Here is a 21,797-nt window from a genome sequence, read left to right on the forward strand (position 1 = left end):
GCTCGGTGGAAGTCCTATCTGATGTAGAATTTCCCAGTGCTGGGGAAGTACAGGCAAGGAAATACAGGGTCCCTTTAAATGTCTTCACAGAAAAAAGTTCTATTTGTGATAGGCCATCAGTAAACACTCGGATAACGGAGTTGTTAAACCCTTGGTTAATGGTGTAGCTACTGAACATGAAATTAATACACAGGGCATCAAATGCTACATGAAAGCTAGAACAACGCCTGTAATTTTATGGAAATGATTGATGTAGGGGAAGACAAGGATGGCTCTGATGAGATTTCATCACATCTACGGTCAGAGTGGTGTGGGTAAATGACTCATAGAATAAAATGTTTCCCCATTTCCTCTCCTCACCTAGTCAAAGAATCACAATTTCTCCTTGTCTCTCTAGTCTACTTGAAACACAATGGTCAAACACCCATTATCCAAACAGGCAAGTGTAAGGTATGGTGTCTGGGTAAAAATAACACAAAATAAACTAACAGGATAACAGAGTGTGAGAAAGCCTAGAAGACATTTTCTTCTCAATGAAAGCCACCCCAAGAACTGTTTCCAGTATTCAGTGAAATACCAGCCACATCAAAAGGCCAAGTGAGAGGCTACCACTGCCCTGTGCACAAACCATGATACAGCAATACCAAGCACACGTCCCACAAGGTGGATAGATCCTGGGAGAGGCTAGAGCAGAAGACAGCCCTGCAGATGGGCCCAAAAAGCTCAGGGAGGCAAAGCAACTACCTGAGGATGGCTTAAAATAGGGGAAGATGGAGGCTTAAAATAGGAAAAGGGGGTATTAAGGGTATTAAGGAGGGCACAGATTACATGGATTCACAGGGTGAACTGGGGGAAGACAGACTTATTTGCCAAATTCTGAAGTATGAAAAGCAGTATCTTTTTAATAAAGAAAACAGAGTAATACTTTACATAACAAGAAGGAAACTTAAGAAAACTCATTACATCAAGGTAAAATAAAAACTGCAGACCACCCTATCCCCGTAGAAGGCTTCCGCTGGTGGCATGCAACGCCATCACACGGGGCCACCAGGACCATCTGATCACCCTCACTCTTTGGGGAAAAACTTTCCTTAAATTCCCATGACCCCATCTTCACTCTGGAGCTGGAGCAGGTTGCTTACACCTGAAAGCATATAGCTCTTACTAAAACCTACCGCAGAAGGCTTTGAGGACGATCACCACCATTAGAGTGTCATTAGCCTTGTCTAAACGTGCAGCCAAAAAGCCCGTTTGGATTATAAAGAAAGGAAGCCACATAATACCTTACAAATGACAGATGGCTTTCACCAGAGTATCTCCTTTGCTTTCCACCACAGTCCTATGAAGGAATTCCTACTAGAGACATTTTTATTCCTGATAGGAAAATGGAGACTCCAATGTTTCTGCTGTGCGGCGGGGTGAGCCGGTCTCGGAGCTACAGCCCAGAGCAGAGCCCCGGGCTCTGAAATCCCAAGCCCAGCCTTCTGGTCCCCAAGGAGCCCGCCCGCAGGAGTGTGGCGTGGGTGTCCTGGGCCTCGGAGGCCGCCTGGAGGGGATGACGCAGCAAGGAAAGGCTAACCCAACAATTCTGCACAAAGCTTGGGCTCTGGGACTCATCTCTTACAACCACCACCCACCACCTCACAACCGCAAAACCAATTTTCCATGTTGCTCTTCAAAGGCAGAAATGGAGGAAACAGTTGTGGTAGCAAATGAGTATTTTGCCAAGTCTTGCTGTCCTAAACCATCTGCTCTGGAAAATTCAAATAAGGACCAAATGGAAAGTTCTCCCCTCCTGCACTTTACCCTCCTGATTAAAGAGAAGACAGCAGAGCCACTGAATGCCTCATACAAGAATTTATAAACCAAGGTTGGCCACAGCAGTTTTGTTTTTGTTACTTATGCATTACTTTCAACCTGGTGGACAGAACATATAATTTTTAAAGGTACTAGGTACTTACTTATCGAAGGATTGTAACCTGTGGGTTTGGCAGTGTATTCAAAACAGGCCTTCACCTTGAGGCTATATAAAATCAAACACATATTCCTTAAAAGATGTATCACTGCAGTAGAGAGAAACAAAACCCCATGGTCCCCAGGTCTCGAATCCCCCCACTGCCCACTGATGAGTAAAATGTTCTATGTTCACTTGACAGATTCCTTGTCCCCTTGCTCATTTCTGTCCCACTGTTGCCCATGGCTCCTCAGAGCAATAGAGTCCCCCTAAAGCAGACATATGAAAGTGAGGGCGTTCTGTGCATATGGTGGGAGCTCTCACCATATCCCGCTAGGTGCCCCACAGAACGTTTTCTGGCGGAGATCAATCGTGCTTGGTGTCACAGTGACCGTTTTCTGAATATTAATCACAGGCCGGGACCTGAAAAAAAATGGAGCAAAACACAGGCTTGGCCTCTTACTACCTTCAGTGTGAGAAGAATTCACATACTCTCAAGCTGTCTACCACTACATCTTAAAAACCATGGGGCAGGGGGGCGGCAGGGGGCAGGGGAGACGTTCCCCAGTGGCCAAAGAAAAGTCCTCATTTAAAACCTCATTATATGCCCTCAATGTTTATAGCAGCACTGGCCACAATAGCCAAACTGTGGAAAGAACTGAGATGCCCTTGAACAGACAAATGAATAAAGAAGATGTGGTCCATATGTACAATGGAATATTATGCAGCCATCAGAAAGGACGAATACCCAACTTCTGTATCAACATGGATGGGACTGGAGGAGATTATGCTGAGTGAAATAAGTCAAGCAGAGAAAGTCAATTTTCATATGGCTTCACTTATTTGTGGAGCATAAGGAATAGAATGGAGAACATTAGGAGAAGGAAAGAAAAAGTGAATTGGGGGAAATTGGAGGGAAAGATGAACCATGAGAGACTGTGGACTCTGATAAACAAACTGAGGGTTTTAGAGGGGAGGGGATGAGGGGGATCGGCGAGCCTGGTGATGGGTATTAAGGAGGGCACAGATTACATGGATCACTGGGTGTTATACCTAAACTATGAATCTTGGAACACTGCATCAAAAACTAATGATGTATTTTATGGTGACTAACATAACACAATAAAAACAAAACAAAACAAATTAGATTTCTGTATGATCTCAAAAAGATCTCATCACCCAAAGGATTAGTCTAGTCTCTATTAGTAAAAAAAATCCCAAAAATAAAATCCACTTCTCTTCTGAACACCTTGACAAAAATAATAAATAAATAAAACCTCATTATATGAATTTTACCCCAAAATTTTAAATACATTTATTTATAATTATAAAATGTCTTGTCATTTTAATAGAAGTTTTCAAAGGAACATGGACAATTTGTCAAAGTTCTAGAATGTTCAAGACACGTATTATGGCTCCGTCCTCACCTAAACCCCCAAGGGGCCGGGTTTGTCCTTCCAGACGCCCCTCTGTGCTGCTTTTTCTCGCTGACCTTTCAGTGGCCTCCTCCTGTCTCTCCCTAGGTCTAGTCCCCGGGTTCTCAGGCCAGCGGCGCTGTTCTGCACCCACGCAGCAACAGCAGGGACCCAACCAGTCCCTCAGGGGTAGACGTTTATGCTGTTTTGGGGCTTTCGGCTCTGACAGACCTCCAAGGACAGGTTTCTAGGCACACATTTGAATTCCCCTGTAGGATAAACTCCTAGCAGAATTTCTGAGTTGAAGAATATGTGCACGTTTAATTATGAGTCATCTTGCCAAAATACCTTCCAAAAAGGTGAAAAACCCACATACCCCTAATTACCTGGGACGCTCTCTATCAGGGTTTCTAGGTACATGTAAATTTTAAGGAATACAGGCAACCCTGAGCTGACAGGACTCCATCCCACAAACCCCTGCCCTTCCTCAGAACATCCCATTCTTAGCCTTAAGTCCTTGTCCTCCTGTCAGCAGAAGGGACCACAACTTTTCCACCCCCACAGGATCTCCATGAGCAAAAGCTTCAAGCCCTCAGCCTGTCCCATCTCTGCTCTGCCTAACCCCATCCTGGCAAACCCACTCAAGCAGCTGGAATCCCACACCTTGGGCCCTTCTCGCTATATAAAAACATCTCTGCTCTCCCTTCCATCTTCTCCCCTACTTCCTCAGCCTAAGGCGTTACCACCAGCCTATGTCCTGACCTCCGCTGCAGATACAGCAAGTCCAAGTATACGGTGCAAGAGAACGGGGAGAGGGTCCCTCTCATCCCTATCACTGCCCAGCCAGGATGCGGAATGGAGCCAATTAGACTGACTTTAATGGGCTTCTGGTAACCCAGCCATCCTGGGGAACACAGGAAAATGCATTCCAAACCCCAGACAGCAAGCTGGAACTTCTGGAATCAATCTGTCGGTAGGCTAGAAAAGATGCGTGGACATTCATGGGCAAGGCACAAGCCTGCAGAAGGACAAATGCTGCCCACACTCCTGCTTCTTTTTTTTTTTTTTTTAAGATTTTATTTATTTATTTGACAGAGAGAGATCACAAGTAGAGAGAGAGGCAGGCAGAGAGAGAGGAAAGGAAGCAGGCTCCCTGCCGAGCAGAGAGCCCGACGCCGGGCTCGATCCCAGGACCCTGAGATCATGACCTGAGCCGAAGGCAGTGGCCCAACCCACTGAGCCACCCAGGCGCCCCCACACTCCTGCTTCTAAATGACTTCTATCTCAGTGGTTGACCTTTCCACTGTTATTGTAGACAGCTGCTAGTTTCTAAGATACTGACTAGACACATTCCTAATTAAAGTTTTGAGAGCATATTTAAGAGGCAAAAATCCACAAATTGAAACCAATTGCTAGAGATGGAAGAATGTTTTATAGATCATAGTGTTAAGGGGACATAGATATCAGAAGTAAATATTAACACACACTCCTCCCTAAAACATTTCTATTTGTTTTTTATTTAAAATCCTTTTAAGTTTGTTTTTGCAGTCATCTCTACACCTATCCCAGGACTTAAACCCCAAGACCCTGAGATCAAGAGTCTCATGCTCTTCCGACTGAGCCAGCCAGGTGCCCCTTCTGTTTTTTTTAAACATAACAACAAACACAATTTCAAGCGCATAGTACATGACAAATCGGGAAACATGTGCCTTAACACATAAAGCAAATCTTACTGGTTCAGCTACCTCTTGTTGGACTGGCATGTATTTAGGATCTACCTTGAAGTACTAGTAAGTGGGAAAAATTCCCAGACGTAGAGATCCTGGGCTCCCAGGATCCAGTCTTCAAATCTTAAGCAGTCCTGGGCCTCCGTTTCCCCATTTGTAAAATAAGGGAATTGGGATCTCATTTTTTTAATGAAAGGATTTTAAAATTTACCTTTGTGCTATCTCCAAAGAAAGAAGGCTCTTCTCGGAACAAGTCCACAGGGTTCATACTCAACCCACTTACTAAGATAGGAAAATAGTATTTTAATATACCAGCTATATTCAGAAGCAAATATTTATTAACTCACTAAAAATGGGCTGTGTGCTGTGAAAACATGGTAAGCAAATTCTGGTACAGGAGGTCAAGTCTTCTTGATACCTGAGGGCTATACCGCAACTAGAAATGCAAACTGCATTTTGATCAATGTTCTAGTCTTCCACCTTTTAAAAATACTGACTATTTTAAGGGATGCCTGGGTAGTGCAATCAGTTAAGCATCCAACTCTTGGTTTCCACTCGGTCGTGATCTTAGGGTCACAGGATCAAGCCCCACCATGGGCTCCATGTTCAGCGTGAAGTCTGCTTGAGAACCTCTCCCTGTGCCCCTGCCCCTCCTGCCTGTGCCCCTCCTCCCTGTGCCCCTGCCTTAATAAACATTGAATATTTTAAGATTAATACCTATAGGAACAAAGAGAAACAGGCATATTATAGGCAGTGCTTGAGAACCACCAGACAGCACACAGACTGAACGTATTAATTAACCTTAGAAGGCACACAGTACCACACACAAGTGTCCCCAGTGTGACAGTTCAGAAGGAAACTGGGTTCCTAGGACAGATATGTATAACCACCAACACAAACCACTACTGAGCTAGCCATGTTTTCCCGAGGTCTCTCTTTTCTCAATCACTTACACACGGTTCATTTAGTTAACTTTTTTTTTAACTTCCTTTGTCCTCACTAACATCTCAGATACATCCTTCTCTACTTCTTTTTATGTCTCCTACTCTTGCCATCTCCAACTTCTGTGGTGGTTCTTCGTTTTTCATAGATCTTGCCATCTAACCAGAAAACTATTGTTCTATTTTCTATGATATTCTACACTACATTCTATACTATATTGTATATACTATACATATATATATACTACATAATATACTATATTGTACTTTTTTATATTATTCTCTTCAGAAATGTCCTCCTGGCATCAGTTTCTTATAAGACTGAGGGGTTTGGCTTAGGATTATATTTTAGATGTTGGGGCTACATCTCTACTTGACACTCTCTGGAATTCTACAGGGTAATGATTTTTTTTTCTTTTTTTCCCCTTTAGGGTCTCACTGTATATTAACACCCATTTAAAACATCTTTAAAGAGGGGTGTCTGGGTGGCTCAGTCAGTTAAGCATCTGCCTTTGTCTCAGGTCATGATCTTAGGGTTCTGGGATGAAGCCCCACATCGGGCTCCCTGCTCAGGGGGTCTGCTTCTCTCTTTCCCTCTGCCCCTGCCCTCTGCTTGTGCTCTCTCGTTCTTGCTCTCTCAATAAAATCTTAAAAATATATATTTAAAGATCTCTTTAAGATAAAATAACTGTAAAGCCAAATAGTTAAGAAAGAAAGGAAGAAAGGAAGGAAGAAAGAAAGAAAAAGGAAAAACCCAAATGGTTAATTCTCGCTAAGAATCCAAGAAATGCAAATTCAGCCAAAGGATGGGGACACAGAGCACACAAGCAAAAACCAGATTCATCATGTCTGATGCTGTTAAGGGTACAAGGAAATGGGCTTTCTCACAGCTTGCTGCCATGACAATAAACTGTCACAACCTCTCTGTAGATATATGTATTAATACAAAAATGTTCTAACCTGTATCCTGGGGATTCTATTTCTAGGAATTTTTCTTAAAAAAACAACAACAACAACAAAAAACAAATAGAGATGTATAATATTCTGTAGCACACTGTTTACATTAGCTAAAGATCAGAGACTAAAAATTCCATTAATTGAAGACTAAATGCTTATAACGAAACAATATTAGCTTGTTTAAAAAAATAAGATGGATGTGTCTATACTGACAAGGACAGAGAACCAACAAAGATTAGATTTTTAAGACCCAGGTTAGAGCAGTGAGAATGGCCCTTTGAGGAAGCCCTCGAAGCAGAAAGATACCTAAAACTATCCAAAGTTGTTTTGTGGACGATGGGAATATTGGGGAACTTGCATTTTCCACAACTGTGTATTAACTCTTTTACAAGAACGTGCTACTTCTCAAATTACAAATGAAATAAATGATGTTAAATGGTGAGTCCCAGCAGTGATGAAATTCGCTAGGAAAATGGGGACTCAAGCAAAGCTGATGAGCAAACCGAGGCAGCCTTTCTGGAGGTCGTTTTGGTGAATGTGAATCAAAAGTCTGAAAACACATATGCCCTCCACTCGGCAAACTCACTTCTGGGAATTTATCGTGAGGGAAGAATTCAGGACTTGAACAAAAGTAAAGGATGCTGGCCAGCTGGTGTATCACGAAAAAAAAAAAAACAACAAACAAACCTAGAAAGGGACATAAATATCCAAGGACAGTAGGGTGATGGTTAAATAAACCAGACCTGGCCTCGTGACACCTTACAGGCAGCCGGTAACCTCATCGCAGAAAAGTATTCAAGGACAGGGGAAAAGCCCCTGTGCGCGATAAACTCACGGACGTGGACAAAGTCCACTGAGCATTACAGACAAATGCAGATTACAAAACAATACGTACACTGTGAGCTCCGTTTTGTTAAATATACACAGGCACTCACAGAACACAAAAGACTAAAAGGATATAAACCAAAATTTTGGAGCTAATGGATCATGAGAGACAGGGGGGTTCTTATTTCCTTCCTTATATCTTTTGTACTGTCAAATTTTATGTTGCCTCTTTTAAGAAAATATAAGGTTTTAAAAGTACCTATGAAGTAAAAATTTTCACCAGTTCTGATTTTCTTTCTCAATTCAAAATTAGTGAGGCATTACAAAATAGTTCTTATATTGTTATATCACTTTTTTAAAAAATCTTCAAAATTCATATAAACCTTAAACTTTGAAATATGGGTATTAGGATTTTCAATTAAAAAGGTCAAAATCTGAGTTAAAGCTGAATATTGAACATACTTAACTGAAGTCAGAGATCACACACCTGAACACAGCCACTGAGTCTGAGAGGGAACCAACTGCAACATCAGGGTAGGAATTTCTATCAAGGTCCATATTTCCAGCAATTGAATATCCAAAATAAGGGGATTTACCCTCAAGAATCTGAAATGAACAGGGCATCAGAATCAACAATGGGCCACCAAAATGAGCTTCTTGATGCTTTGAAAAAGCCAAATGTTTCCTCATACACTGAAGTCTAAGAGTTTACTTATAAATTATACTAAATTATAAATAAATTATAAGCACACATGTGCTCCAACACTTCATACATTTTATCTCATAGAAGTCATCTGATTTACATTCTATCTCAAAGAATAAAGGGGCCAATTTTTGATGAGCTTCTTTTACTATATACCAAACCTCTCTACCTGCCCTCCAAATGTCTTGTTTTTCTCAAAGGCAATTTTAAATTTTTGGCATCTCAATTCTCCATGTCATCACAACCATCTGGTTGGTTTGTTTCAGTTTTTTGCACATTTTACCTCCAGTTAGTATCCCGCTAAAGGAAAGAGCTCACATTTCCATTTATTTATGCTATCTGGGTAAAACAGTCTTTTTCCTGGGACTACTTTGATTCCCAATTTATCTAAGAAATTTTACAAATAAATGCAACGATGTGCTTATTTTAAATCTATTTTCAAGCTATCTTCTAATGGTACATTTTTTAAAAAGCACAAAGTTCATACTATTACAGATTTGTCAATCAAACATGAGTAGCATGAAAATGCACATAAACCCAATATCCTACTACAAGGCAAAACATGGAGACCCTCATTGTAGAAACCGAGGCTGTCTGGTTACCTGTGTTGGCTTGGTATTTATTCCATTCGGGGATCCATGATAGATAAAAACCTTTCCCATATCATCGTAGGGAGCTCCAACTGCAATATCTGTTGACAACATCACATTTCAACAAACAAAATCAACAGAATCAACAAACAAAAATCACAAATCAACGAACAAAATCCCAGTACAATGCCATAAGCATTCATTATTTTGGACAATCAAATAATCAGCCTGTGAGCATCATAACTATTTCACAATCTATTACCTGGGTAGCCGTCTTGATTAATGTCGCCAATATTTTTTACTGCAATGCCAAACATAGAATCTTTGGTTCCATTAAGACGAATGGGCTTGACTTTACTCCACCTGCCTTGCTGGTTAATGTAAACATACACGGCACCTCCAACTTCTCCATCTCTGTCAAAATACTGTGGGGCTCCAATAATTATATCTTGCCACCTAAAAACATAACGAGGGATAAAACTGAACCATCGGCTAAAATACCAGGGAGCTCACAGAGAATGCCATCAGCCAAGGTACTAAGGACACAGAGACGGGACGCAGAAAGGACCTCAAATCTGGAATTGATTTCTCATCCATTAAAACATTTTTGAAGGTGTATTTATGTAATGTTCAGGTAATGTAATGTTTAGGTATGTAAGTGTTTAGGTTTAGGTAAAACATTTTACACAATAGCCCACGATGAATGCCCACAGGAAGGTATCAGCGGGAAGAACCTGAAGACAGGCCCCGAGTTGGAACGAGAGTGCGCAGACTCTGCTCCCCTCCACCCACCCCCCAAACCTCCACCCCCGGACATAACTATTACTTTGTCGCCGATTCCGGTTTTTAAAAGGACATTCTGGATGCTCCCACAGCCCCATGAGAAGCCACAGCAAAAGAACCACGTAGGTGTCATTTTTCGAGTTAGTGGTTTTCCGTATTTTAATTCTCACAGACCCAAAATATGAGTGAAAACGAAAAACTGAAAATGTAAATAACCCGAGGACGGTAATGAACATCTGCTGCCAAAAGACAAGTGATAAAAACATGGCAGGAAAGTAAAGATCTGGCAGCAAAAATATTCTTTGAGTCAACGAACCTGAAAGGATGGCTCAAGACTGAAAAATGCCCAAGAACCCACGGTTTCTTGGCAGATGGAAAGTAACCGAAGACGCACTTACCCATCTTTGTTAAGGTCCGCCACTGCCACGTCATAACCGAATGAAGAAGCCAGACCTTCCCCGTCAAAGATGTATTCAGGGAGGAGATGAGCAGACTTCATGTCCCTTTTTAGCAAAACCACAGCTCCACTATGATTGGCTCTTGGAGCACCAGACACAAAAGTGATCTCATCTTTAGAAACAATACCTTTTCCTGAGTCTAAAGAAAAGCCTAGAAAAACAAAGTCATAGTTCACGTCACCATGTATTTCAGGAGGCATCTAACACGGTAACGCCATCACCACCTTTGCCTCTGGCTTCCCACCCCACTCCTTCCAGGCCTTTTTTAGCAGCTGTCACACTTACAACATGAAAGAGTTTGACCCAAGTACAAAGCAGTAGGCTAGGGTCATGGCTTTCTGTGACATACATGAAGACTTTTTTCACAGAAATTACCTGTGCTACTTAGCTTATGTGTAACTTGAATCATGAAAACACTCACGCATCTTCCAAAGCTATGTGCACTCTACTTTGATACTAGAACTGTGATAAAAGGAGATCAAGCTAGATCCTAAATTATCATGGGAAAGTACAGACCAACATACCTGAGTGCACATTATAGGGTTCTGCTATAACGTAATGATTAGTAACTTCTACATTCATCAGTCTCCTTGGTAAAACAAATGCTAATATCCTTCATCTACCACAGACAGCATTTCAGTATTTCGGACCAACTTAATTCTCAGACACAAACATGCAAACAAGACCATGACCGGTGAGATGGGAGTATTTGAGAACCTCGTAAAAACAATAGAGGTGAGCACGTTCTCACTGATGATAATCACATACTCATTCGGAGGGCAGAAAACGTGAGGCGCATCACGTTTAGGAAGCATCAGCTGGGAGGTCAGATAACAGACCAAGATCTGCCAGCAGGTGCATATCAATGTCTCTGTCAAAACCACTCAAACTGAGCAAATATTCCTATAGGGAGGGGAGGCAGATGCCAGAGAGCATAAGCTCACCCTTCTTATTGTGATTTACAAAAAGCTTCACCACTACTGTTGCAGTTCTCAAACTGTGAAGTGAGTTGGAGAATATGATGAGCTCCGAGTTTCTAACAGGGTGATGTAATCAAATCCAGCTCTGCAAACCACCTGGCGGCAGAGCCTCAGCCTGGCGTGCTTTTAAGTGTGCTTCACTCGAAATGGAATAGAAAATAAAAAGATTTATGGATCTCCCCCCCCAAAAAAAATTTCTTTAAATGACCATGACCAAGACGATTTATTTGTCATCTCAGAGGTCACAAACCTAGGTAGCTATTCATCATCACATCGGGGGATGTGCCGGGCAGCTCCCTGGGAGGCTGTGTTTTATAAACAAACTGATCAGGATCTGTATAGGAAACGCTGGTCAGAAACAGCAGGCCTGGACACACGCATGGAACGGAAAAGATTGAAGAGAAAGCAATTATGCTTTGTAAGAGGCCTGCCAGCTCCCGAGGCTCCCGCTGCACGAGGTGACCACCCCCGCCTCTAGCTGGCCAGCCTCACCAGCTTCCAAAACCACAAGCAGGTCACTTGCTTCCTCAAGCCCATTGATTTTTTTGAAACCATAGACACACGGACAGCACGGACAACAAAAATGTGACAACACGAACTGGATTCTTTCCCCCTCCAGGCAGCCTCTTTTGAGGCAACCTGTTCTTAAAAGGGGCTAATGTGTTTAATAAAATACACTGAAACTTCCTGAATGCTCCAAGAGCAACTGTTTGTAAAAATCCACGGGCATCTATCTTAAAGACCAAAGTGGTAGTTTCTTGACCAGAAAACCCTGACCGGGTTTCTTGACCATTACATTAAATTTTAATTTAAAATTACTGCTCATCAAAAACAATCCCTAAATAACACATTTGATGAGAGACTGCCTGTTAAAATATATTCAAAGAACATACTTGTGTGTTGATGGTATTTACCCTGAAAAACCATACTGAGTAATTGAGATTGCAAACGGATGGCGTCTGCGTCCCGTTTGTGTCCTGCAAAGCCACGGACCCAGCACTCACACACCCAGCTGCTTCGCATCCTGCCTCATTTCCACGAGCCTTTCTTTCCTTGGCTGAGGGATGAGCAAATGTGTGACCTTGGACTAAGAAATGAATCTCCTTAGGTCACAGTTTTTTTCCATCAGCTAAAGAGGGATAATCATACTGATTTTATAATATTGTTGGGAAGGTCAAGTACAACTTGTACAGCAATAAATACAGCACATGGTTGGCACTTAACAAGTGGTAAGTTTAATTTGTCTCTGCCCTCTTCTCTGCCCTCTTCCAGATTTTTATTTGGAATAAGGAGTGTCTGAAAAGTTGTGGCTTTTTGTTTTTTGTTTTATTAATTAACAGTACCATTTATGCATATCTCTATAATTAGAATATTTTAGAATATGCTTACTAACACATTGTTTAGAATTATTCTTGTGTTTTTACTTTTTACCTTCCATTGTTCCAGTAACATCTCTAGCACAGGGGTACTTTTAAAAAAAAAAAAAAAAAAGTAGGTCACTATTTAGGTTTAGGAGATTTTTTTACATTTTTTCCCAAGAAATGTACAGTAATTATTCTTTATGTCAACTCATACCAAGAATTAAAGCTTTTAAAAGCCTTTGTGTAATTACCATAATGCACATGAATAATTTAGGACACCCATTAGTAATGCAAATGAGCCTGAGGAGTTAGGGAACTGGCACTTAGACACAGTCTGGGGGTCCTCCAAGCTGCTCTGGCAGTGCTGTTCAGCTGCCACTGGAAAGCCACCATGCCACCGGCCAGGGGGCCTGTGACAGGGGGGCCCCAGTCCGGAAGCAGAGCTGACCCTTGGAGAACAACAGTCACCAAGAAAGGACCTGAAGGTCTTGACCTGCCACTTCAGAGTAACTTCATAAATGTAGCTCTTAAGAGTATCTCTAGAAAGAGGCACTGGAGGGAGAGAGGAGGCAGCTCAGCTCACTGCCGACATCCCTGCCTCTCCCCACCACCCCCTGTCCCAACAGCCTGTTTCCAGTTAGAGGCCACTGCTGGCCCAGGTCGGAAGGGAAGAGTCCCAAGCATCACCCAGGTTACCTCAGGATCACCAAAGCTTAAATCCAATTCCCATCAGCACAGCCACAGGCCCCTGGCTCCTCCTGGCCTATTCTCAGCCTCGAGGTCCAGGGTCCTGGGCGGACAGGGTCTCACTGAGGTATCTGGAAAGGCGGGCATACCAGCTGCACTCATTCCTACCTAAGTAACTGTTCGCGGGAACAGGAACTAGACTTTCATCATGGTCAGTCTCTCCACCAACTTCATAAGGCCCATCTTCAAAGATGTTCATGTCAAAAAAAGTGTTATTCTTTTGCTCTACGCGAACGATGCCTAAAGAAATGAAATGGCAAAAAAACAACAAAAAACCATGAAGATGGAACAAAATAAAAGAGATGGTTCCTAATACACATGCCTCATGTTCATAAGGACAAGAAGAGGAGTCTGGAGGAAGAAGGGCAGAGGAAATAGAGGGCTTTTGAGGTTATTAAAGTTTAAAGAATCATGTTTATGTGAATTTTTACAAAGAAGTTTGTTCTAGTAATGAAAAAAAAATGCATTTTTAGGAATTCTCTGTAATGCCACAAAACTGGATGGAAAATGAAATGTTTACTTGGTTAACTAAATCTAGAGAAAGTAACTTTTTAGAAATTACAAGAGCCTGATGTATTTTATATTGTCTGTCATCCTACCATCAATTTACCTACTTTACCAGAGTGTAAAGCTGAAATGTTTTGATCCTTTCTCCAAACCACCCGAACCAAGATTTCATCTTTCTAAAATGTTCAAAATTAACAATTAAAAAGAAAAGATTTCATATAGTAAGCCCACTATGTGACTTTTTAAAAATGGTAACATTTTAAATCAGGGTTTTTAAAGCAGGTAAAAGATGTTTCCCATAAATACATACATACATAACTCATGGGTGTTTTTGTTATTTCAACCATAAATGGCATTTATTCTTGTTATGACAAAACTATTTCTAAATTCTATGTGTTATTTGGATGAGGTAAACATACCTGACAAATACTATGTTGGGAGTGGGGAGGTCAAAGGAAACTCCTCCCAAAGGTTACTATGGATGACATAAAGGGGAAGATGTTCCTCAAGGATTCTATATCTAATAGGAATTCAAACTTGGGAGTTTTTTTCGAGTGCAAAAGGGAAAATTTTCCTAAGTTATTCTTAACTACAGAAAATATTATAACACATTTATTTTAATAAATTTCTTAGAAAAATGATGTCTAAATCCCATGCATTTCTCCTCATTATACGTTAGAGTTAACTGTCCTTCGTGACACAGTGATTTTCTATGCCAGCCTCATTTCTTGAGAGAAGTTAAACTCTGTCAAACTGAGGGCCCTTCTCCCCACTCCCTCCCAGTGTCTCCTTTTACCCACATCACAATCATAATTAAATGATACCATTAAACAACTTTCCCATAAATTATCTAAATTTATCATCTCACAATGCTCTAATTTGTCATCTACCCTTCTAACTTCTCTGCTTTACTAGCAAAACAGTCTTTTAAGATATAATGAAAAAAATGTCTGTATTAATATACTGTTACTTGTACATGATACTACACAATTATTTTGTTTTCAGATCACTACCTTAAAATGAAATGTCTGCCAACATTAAAACTTAAAACACTTTTAGCCTCAAGAAACAGGAAAATACAAAACAGAAAAAACTACGGATGTTAATTATTATATTCTTAGAGAAAAAAGTTAACTACTTGTATTAACGCAAATTGCTGAGAAAGGAGAAACATTTCCAACACTGTTTTTGAGATCATATAATTGAGAGATTACAAATCCTACCTTACTTCTGTAATATACAAGTGCCTTGTAACATTTTGTTTTAACTTCAAATGTACTCAATCACAGGTGCACGTAACACAAATTATGCAGTCATTCTAATCTCTGTTGCTATAAATACACATCCTACCTTTCCAGTTGTAAGTGCCCGGGGCTCCAAACACAATGTAATGAAAGTCTTTAGTGAAAGTAGCAGCTACTCCTTGCTGGCAAGAACCAAATTTTTCATGGCCTCGCAATCGGCCATCGCAAAAACTCCAGTCTCCTCCATCCATGTCATCCTCAATCCTCAGATTCTGACTCAGGACATAACATCTTCCAAAGATATCTCGGGATTCCTGCTTTGTATTGACATGTTGCCTTTTTTCATATCGGTGAGCACAAGTCTACAAACAGAAGGAATAAAGCAGCCCATTCATTTTTACAGACTTTACGCTTATTAGTGACCATTTTATCAATTTGTAATAAAGAGAGCTTAATTCTAAATAGGATGTTAAACGTGTCCCACATCCTGGAATGGGATCCAAAACCAGCAACGGTTCTCCAAAGTGGCATGAGGGGACCACAATCTAGCATTATCAGAACTAGGACTTCTGTCTTATTCTCGCCTGGAAGATAATGCTCCAGTCCAAATACTGAATGCCGGTCTGTAATCCACAGGCAATGTATTTGTAAACTGACCTGTCACATAAACAATAGGAAATATCGTCTCTCATTTTCTTAATTGGCTTTTATTGGCCATATAAACTTTCCCATCAGTATGTTGGTGAAAATTTGTAATTATGTCCCAGAGGGGAGAAATCACGGACATATTTTCCTAGGACGAGGCAGACATAGCTAAAACAAAGACATTTCCCTTTTTCCCACACTACTTTTTCCTTATAATCAGTCCTAACTTGTACTCTAAACTCAGATTAAGATTATTTTAAAAGCAGAGTGAATCACGCCAGAAAAAATGAAATACTCTATAATTTTACAAGGTATTCATGGTTACTTTCCATACAACACAGGCTGAATAGACTTTTTGACATTCAAGTTGATTTCCTATAATGATGATCTCTTAATTATCAAAACTTAGGATTCAGTAAAATTCTCATTTTTTTTTTTTTTCAAAATCCTGTATCAATTTGTTAGAGCAAGAGGATTTTTTTTTTTTTTTAAAGATTTTATTTATTTATTTGACAGAGAGAAATTACAAGTACACTGAGAGGCAGGCAGAGAGAGAGAGAAGGAAGCAGGCTCCCTGCTGAGCAGAGAGCCCGATGCGGGACTCGATCCCAGGACCCTGAGATCATGACCTGAGCCGAAGGCAGAGGCTTAACCCACTGAGCCACCCAGGCGCCCCGAGCAAGAGGATTTTAAAAGAGATAGAGACAGAGCATTGTGATCCAGCCAGGCAGGCATTTCCAAGGCCACCTCCCACAATCCACTAAAAAACCCCTTTCTTCCTCCACTGCTACTTATATTTGAAGATGTTCAGAACAAACAACCAGACTTAAATTACCCGCTCTTACTTTCCATGACCATTCCCATGTTCTTTATAACTCATCTAAAAAAGCCACATAGTTTCTGGGACATAAACCACGTCTAGTTTTTTCCTGCATTCTAAAGACCAGCTGGCATTTTAGGAATATTCAGTGAAGGTATAGTAATAAGTTCCTTGAGTCTGAAAGCTCTAAAGAAAAGCAGGTTTTATGACTATTTCCAAGTGTATCAGAAATCACAGAAGGGCGCCTGGGTGGCTCTGTCACTCATCTGACTCTTGGTTTTAGCTCAGGTCATGATCTCAGGATCACAGGATCAAGTCTCGAGTCAGGCTCCATGCTTAGCATGGAGTCCGCTTGAGATTCTCTCCCCTTCTCCCTCTGCTTGCTCTCTCTCAGATAAATAAATAAATAAATAACATCTTTAGGAAGCACAGAAAAAATAATGCCTGATTTCTTCTTGACATCAATTCCTGCTGCAAAGCAGCAAGTCCTCTGTACTGTCCACGTACAGAGCCCCTGCCCGCCTTGCGCACTGTTGTCGGCCTGGTGCTGGCAGACGACAGGCACTCAGACCTTGTGGAATGGGCATGCTTCTCCACACTTACCACAACTTTGCCCCCTGGACCTTGGCTCTGCACGGTGACCCCCATCCACTGATCTTCCTTGCTTTCTGATGAAGGGTCGGCTGTGGAAAGCAGCGCAGGTTACGTACACACAGTTAGCACTTCAAAGTCATGAAGCAGGCAATGAAGCAAGAGAGGAACACAAACACAAGATGGTTTCTACTCTGCCTAGGTTCCAAGTCTTGCTCCTTAGTAAATTCAGTTACTCGATCCAGAAAAATTATTTCTCCTTTGAAGAAACAGGTAAGTGGTTCCTGGTAAAAAAAAACCTTCTTAAAAATTCTTTACATAAACTATATAGCTTTTACGTGGTGGCCCTACACTCTGACAACCAGGATTCTGAGTACAAAAACCTATTTGAAAATTATAAGACTCAGGGGTAATCTTCCAACATGTGCGGCTTAAAGCAGTGATGTGAAAATCCAGTCTCCAAACTCCAACTGTCATCCAAACTAACAAGAACTGGGCACTTCTCTACATAGTCCTAAATCTGTCATATAACAGCATGCACTATTCTCTTCTTTTCTGGAGGAGAGAAGACAAGGCCTCAGATTCACTTTACATCTTTCTATCAATACCAAAAAGGAAAGCAACTTATTTAGTTTTTACCTCTCCCACACAAAAAAGAGAGAAACCCCAAACACCATCATGTATGTGTCTATTTCAGTATCAATCTATATCTAAAGTTTTGCCTTCCTCAGTGAGAAGACAGGTACCCCCTTTTTTTTTAATCTTGAATCATTACAAAAATGTGAAAACTAAACAACTTTAAGTAGAGTGAAGCCAAAATGCCATAATGTTAAAGAGTGATTATGTCTAGATTACCCATGGTTTTGGGATTTTTCTTTATATAGGTTGATGTCTTTTGCAACTTTCTCACAATTAACATATATCATTTTCTAATAAGTAAAGAAAAAACCAAAGGTTATTTCTAAAAGATGAAAAAGAGAAGAACATAAACATGAATCTGCAAGTCTACTTAGACCAAGTATGTCAAATCTGGCTCGCTTGGAGCCTGTCAGTATGCTAACTGCTCGGCTCAGCATAGATCCCTCACAAGACAAGCCTCTGTTGGAGCCAGAGGGCAAAATTATCCATGATGGTCAGCTCTCACTTTAGAGAGCTCTGATATTTAAAACAGCCTTTCTCTTTCTATTTTAACAGCAAGCGAGAACTTTTGGCAGCCAAGTACAAGCTCTGCACAATTCTCTTTGCTGCTCTGAATTTAGTTTTTCAACAGCCTCCTGTAGAACCTCAGAACAACACTAGGTGGCGACATCCATACACCATATCGTTTTAGAAAGCAAGCTTAGGAAGGGCGGCAAGTCAGTATGCATCCCAACGTCATTTAAAAAGTAGATGTTTTCAAGGCAAACAAGAAACAGTCAAGACATGTATTTAAGAGAGGCTCTCTCTCCAAGAACAAAGGCTTGGGCTCCCCCTCCCTCCTCATGGAAAAGGCAAGTGGGGTCTGGCCAAGTGAACAGAGTGAGGACAGAAGGACACACCATCGTTATCGAATTCGATCCGTGTACAAGGTCCCGGGGAGGTGATGTCACAGCTGTACAAGCCTCCTGTTCTGTTGGCCCTCTGCAGTGGAAGGGCCGCAGCCCGAGGGGCCCCCACCAGCAGCCTGTTGACAAAGCAGAGAATTTGGAGAGTTGAGTTTAACAAACACAATTAACATTTCAGTTAGAACCGTGATGTGGAGATGTCAGCATTATTCGTGGTCAAGAGTTCCCAGATGCCCCACTGGCTTAGGTGCTGGGTGGAGTCCTGTAGCTGGTCCCTGCAACACACACACACACACACAGACACACACACAGAGCTAGGCGAGTCAAGCCCAGAAAGGGGTTGTTGAAACAACGTGAAAAGTGTGCCATCTCTCATGGTATCAGCACCTCTCAGAGTAGGATTCTGGTGTTTTATTTAAAAGATACATTTTATAGAACATGACCCCTAAACCTAATTCAAGGACATATGGAACTCAACATACACTGGAGGGGGAAAATGGCCCCATTAAACTTAACAAGCAATGATATGTCAACATCTAACACTATGCCTTCCTGAGGCATTTTTCTCAAAGGTAATTTTGGCTAGACGCTGAATCTTCGGTTCACATTCTGTCTAATTAATTAAACAAGGAGGCCATTAGGCCCATGTGGCTTAATGATGTGGCAGTTATCTAAGCCTGTAAATGCCTCAAGGTTATAAAATCAAACCCAAGGGACAACCAATCACACACAGCCAACCAGGCTTTAAGCTACAGCTGATTAAATAATTTTTCTTTGCTTTTCTACTTTCTCTGTAGGAGACTTTCCCCTGGTGCCTGTTGGCAGAGCACTCCTAACCACTTCCAACCTGCCGCTGCCAGATTCCTATTGATTTTTGCTCCAACTTGTAAAGTTTTTTTTTTAATATGCCTTAGTTAGTTTATCTTTTAATAATACTGTTTAGAACCTAAACTTGCCCAAGATACAACTGGCCTGAGTCTCCTTCCCTCTGCCCGGCTCTCGTGCTTTCTTTCTCTGCCTTTCCAGAGCAGCTCTTACTCTGGGAACTCCTGACCCAAATGGGTTCAGCCTCCAACATCCCATCAGTCTGCAGACATGGCAGGGGGGGTCTAGGCAACATGACTGGTGTACTCGGTATCCTACTATGCCTTCTTCCCTCCCTCCCCAATAATGCTAGCTCCATTAAGAGGAGGCCCTAATCCAGGGGCACCTGGGTGGCTCAGTGGGTTAAAGCCTCTGCCTTTGGCTCAGGTTATAATCCCAGGGTCCTGGGATCGAGCCCCACATTGGGCTCTCTGCTTGGCAGGGAGCCTGCTTCCTCCTCTCTCTCTCTCTCTCTGCCTGCCTCTCTGCTTACTTGTGATCTCTGTCTGTCAAATAAATAAATAAAATCTTTAAAAAAAAAAAAAAAAAGAGGAGGCCCTAATCCAACCGACAAGCCTTAAAAATCTCAGTTTCACAGCCAGGAGAGATCTTCAGAAACCCACTGTTTCTGCAGGGCTCCTTTTGATAATGCTGTCCACACACATCTGTGGGTCTGGTTGACTCACAGAACAGCTAGGAACAGTAACAAAGGGAAGGAACACACCTCAGGGGATAGAGAAATGAGGCTAAAGCTGGGGGAAAGAGCTGGACACACACACACATGTGAACCAACAACTCCTCAAACAGAAAACAAGCCACTCCCTGCCTTTAAGAAACCCACAGATCTCAGATGCAAAAACAAAAAACCATACACACACCAAAAAAACCCCTACAAACAAAACAGTCCCTCCCACCTGTCTTTCTGATCCCAATAAAGGATTGAACAATAAGGAAAATTTAAACTGACACAATGCAGCAGGTGCAGAAGAAGGAAATGCACTCAAAAAACAGGGAGGGGGGGGACGCCTGGGTGGCTCAGTTGGTTAAGCAGCTGCCTTCGGCTCAGGTCATGATCCCAGCGTCCTGGGATCGAGTCCCACATTGGGCTCCTTGCTCCACGGGGAGCCTGCTTCTCCCTCTGACTCTGCCTTCCACTCTGTCTGCCTGTGCTCGCTTTCTTTCGCTCACGCTCTATCTCTGACAAATAAATAAATAAAATCTTTAAAAAAAAAAAAAAAAAAAAAAAAAAAACAGGGAGGGGGCAAGAGTTTGTCCAGGGAGGGGAGGGCCAGCGAAGCACAGTGTTCTAGAATGAGGGCTGGCTCAAGTGGGATCACACGTCCCTAGTACCATCCCTCCTCCCACACCCCTGCATGGCAGGCACAGCCCACTTGCACCCACTCTCTGTCCCACATACAAAGGCATGAGTAGCATGAACCAACACAGAGAACTGGAGTGGAGACTTAGGACCAAGGCAAGGTCCCTGGGGCCTGAAAGTTTTCTTGGCAGAAGGTAGGGGCAAGGTAAAGGGCCACAGGCATCGCCACAGGACCACCACACACACATTCCACCAATGTCGTCCCAGATCCCAGGAGCTCCCACAAACAGTTGAGAGGTGAACTGGACTCGGCCGTAAGTGAACGAGCTCAATTACCTGGCTGGTCTGGGGAAGGAACCCTGACCCAGGGACTGGGCGGGATTAGCCAAGTGCTGGGCTCCATAGCACTGAGTCACAGGATGTGAGCCTGGGAAACAGCAGAGAGCATACAGCCCTCTAATTCTATAGAAAAGAAAACAGAGGCCTTGCAAGGAGGATAATTACTCTCCCCTAAGATCCCCTAAGATCACTGCTAGATATATACATACATACACACACACACACACACACACAAATATATATGTGTAGGGACAAAAAATTACTTTGGAGCACTATTTTTCCCATTCCTGTCAAATGCTTCCTAGGCTATAAGGCATTTTTAACCTAGGGGAAAGGGCAAAACCTACACAATGAAACACAGAAACAAGAACCGCTCTGTTAACCAACAGATGGAGGCAAAATATGGAAAGGCTGCCAGCAGGCAGAGTGAAAGCGTTCCTGGAATCGGGCGGGGTGAAGACTGGGGAGAGGTTATCTGCAGAGG

General features: G+C 42.0%; 1 protein-coding gene across 2 annotated transcripts in view; it reads right to left on the reverse strand.

The window, feature by feature from the left end:
* ITGA6 (integrin subunit alpha 6) overlaps positions 1-21,797 on the reverse strand; it is a 77,529-nt gene that overhangs the window by 22,201 nt on the left and 33,531 nt on the right. The window contains exons 3-13 of one of the 2 annotated variants that reach the window (XM_045066567.1): positions 18,787-18,911; positions 17,261-17,340; positions 15,299-15,554; positions 13,550-13,681; positions 11,584-11,700; positions 10,294-10,504; positions 9,375-9,568; positions 9,125-9,213; positions 8,307-8,425; positions 2,279-2,377; positions 1,962-2,023 (exon numbers count right to left, since the gene is read on the reverse strand). In XM_045066567.1, the coding sequence (XP_044922502.1) occupies positions 1,962-2,023; positions 2,279-2,377; positions 8,307-8,425; positions 9,125-9,213; positions 9,375-9,568; positions 10,294-10,504; positions 11,584-11,700; positions 13,550-13,681; positions 15,299-15,554; positions 17,261-17,340; positions 18,787-18,911 (1,484 nt within the window). The remainder of the gene's footprint in view (positions 1-1,961; positions 2,024-2,278; positions 2,378-8,306; positions 8,426-9,124; positions 9,214-9,374; positions 9,569-10,293; positions 10,505-11,583; positions 11,701-13,549; positions 13,682-15,298; positions 15,555-17,260; positions 17,341-18,786; positions 18,912-21,797) is intronic. The other variant, XM_045066566.1, reaches the window with a different exon arrangement.

The sequence above is a fragment of the Mustela putorius genome, unplaced genomic scaffold (genome assembly GCF_011764305.1).
Source record: "Mustela putorius furo isolate JIRA1106 unplaced genomic scaffold, ASM1176430v1.1 tig00003869_pilon_pilon_pilon, whole genome shotgun sequence".
NCBI lineage: Eukaryota > Metazoa > Chordata > Mammalia > Carnivora > Mustelidae > Mustela > Mustela putorius.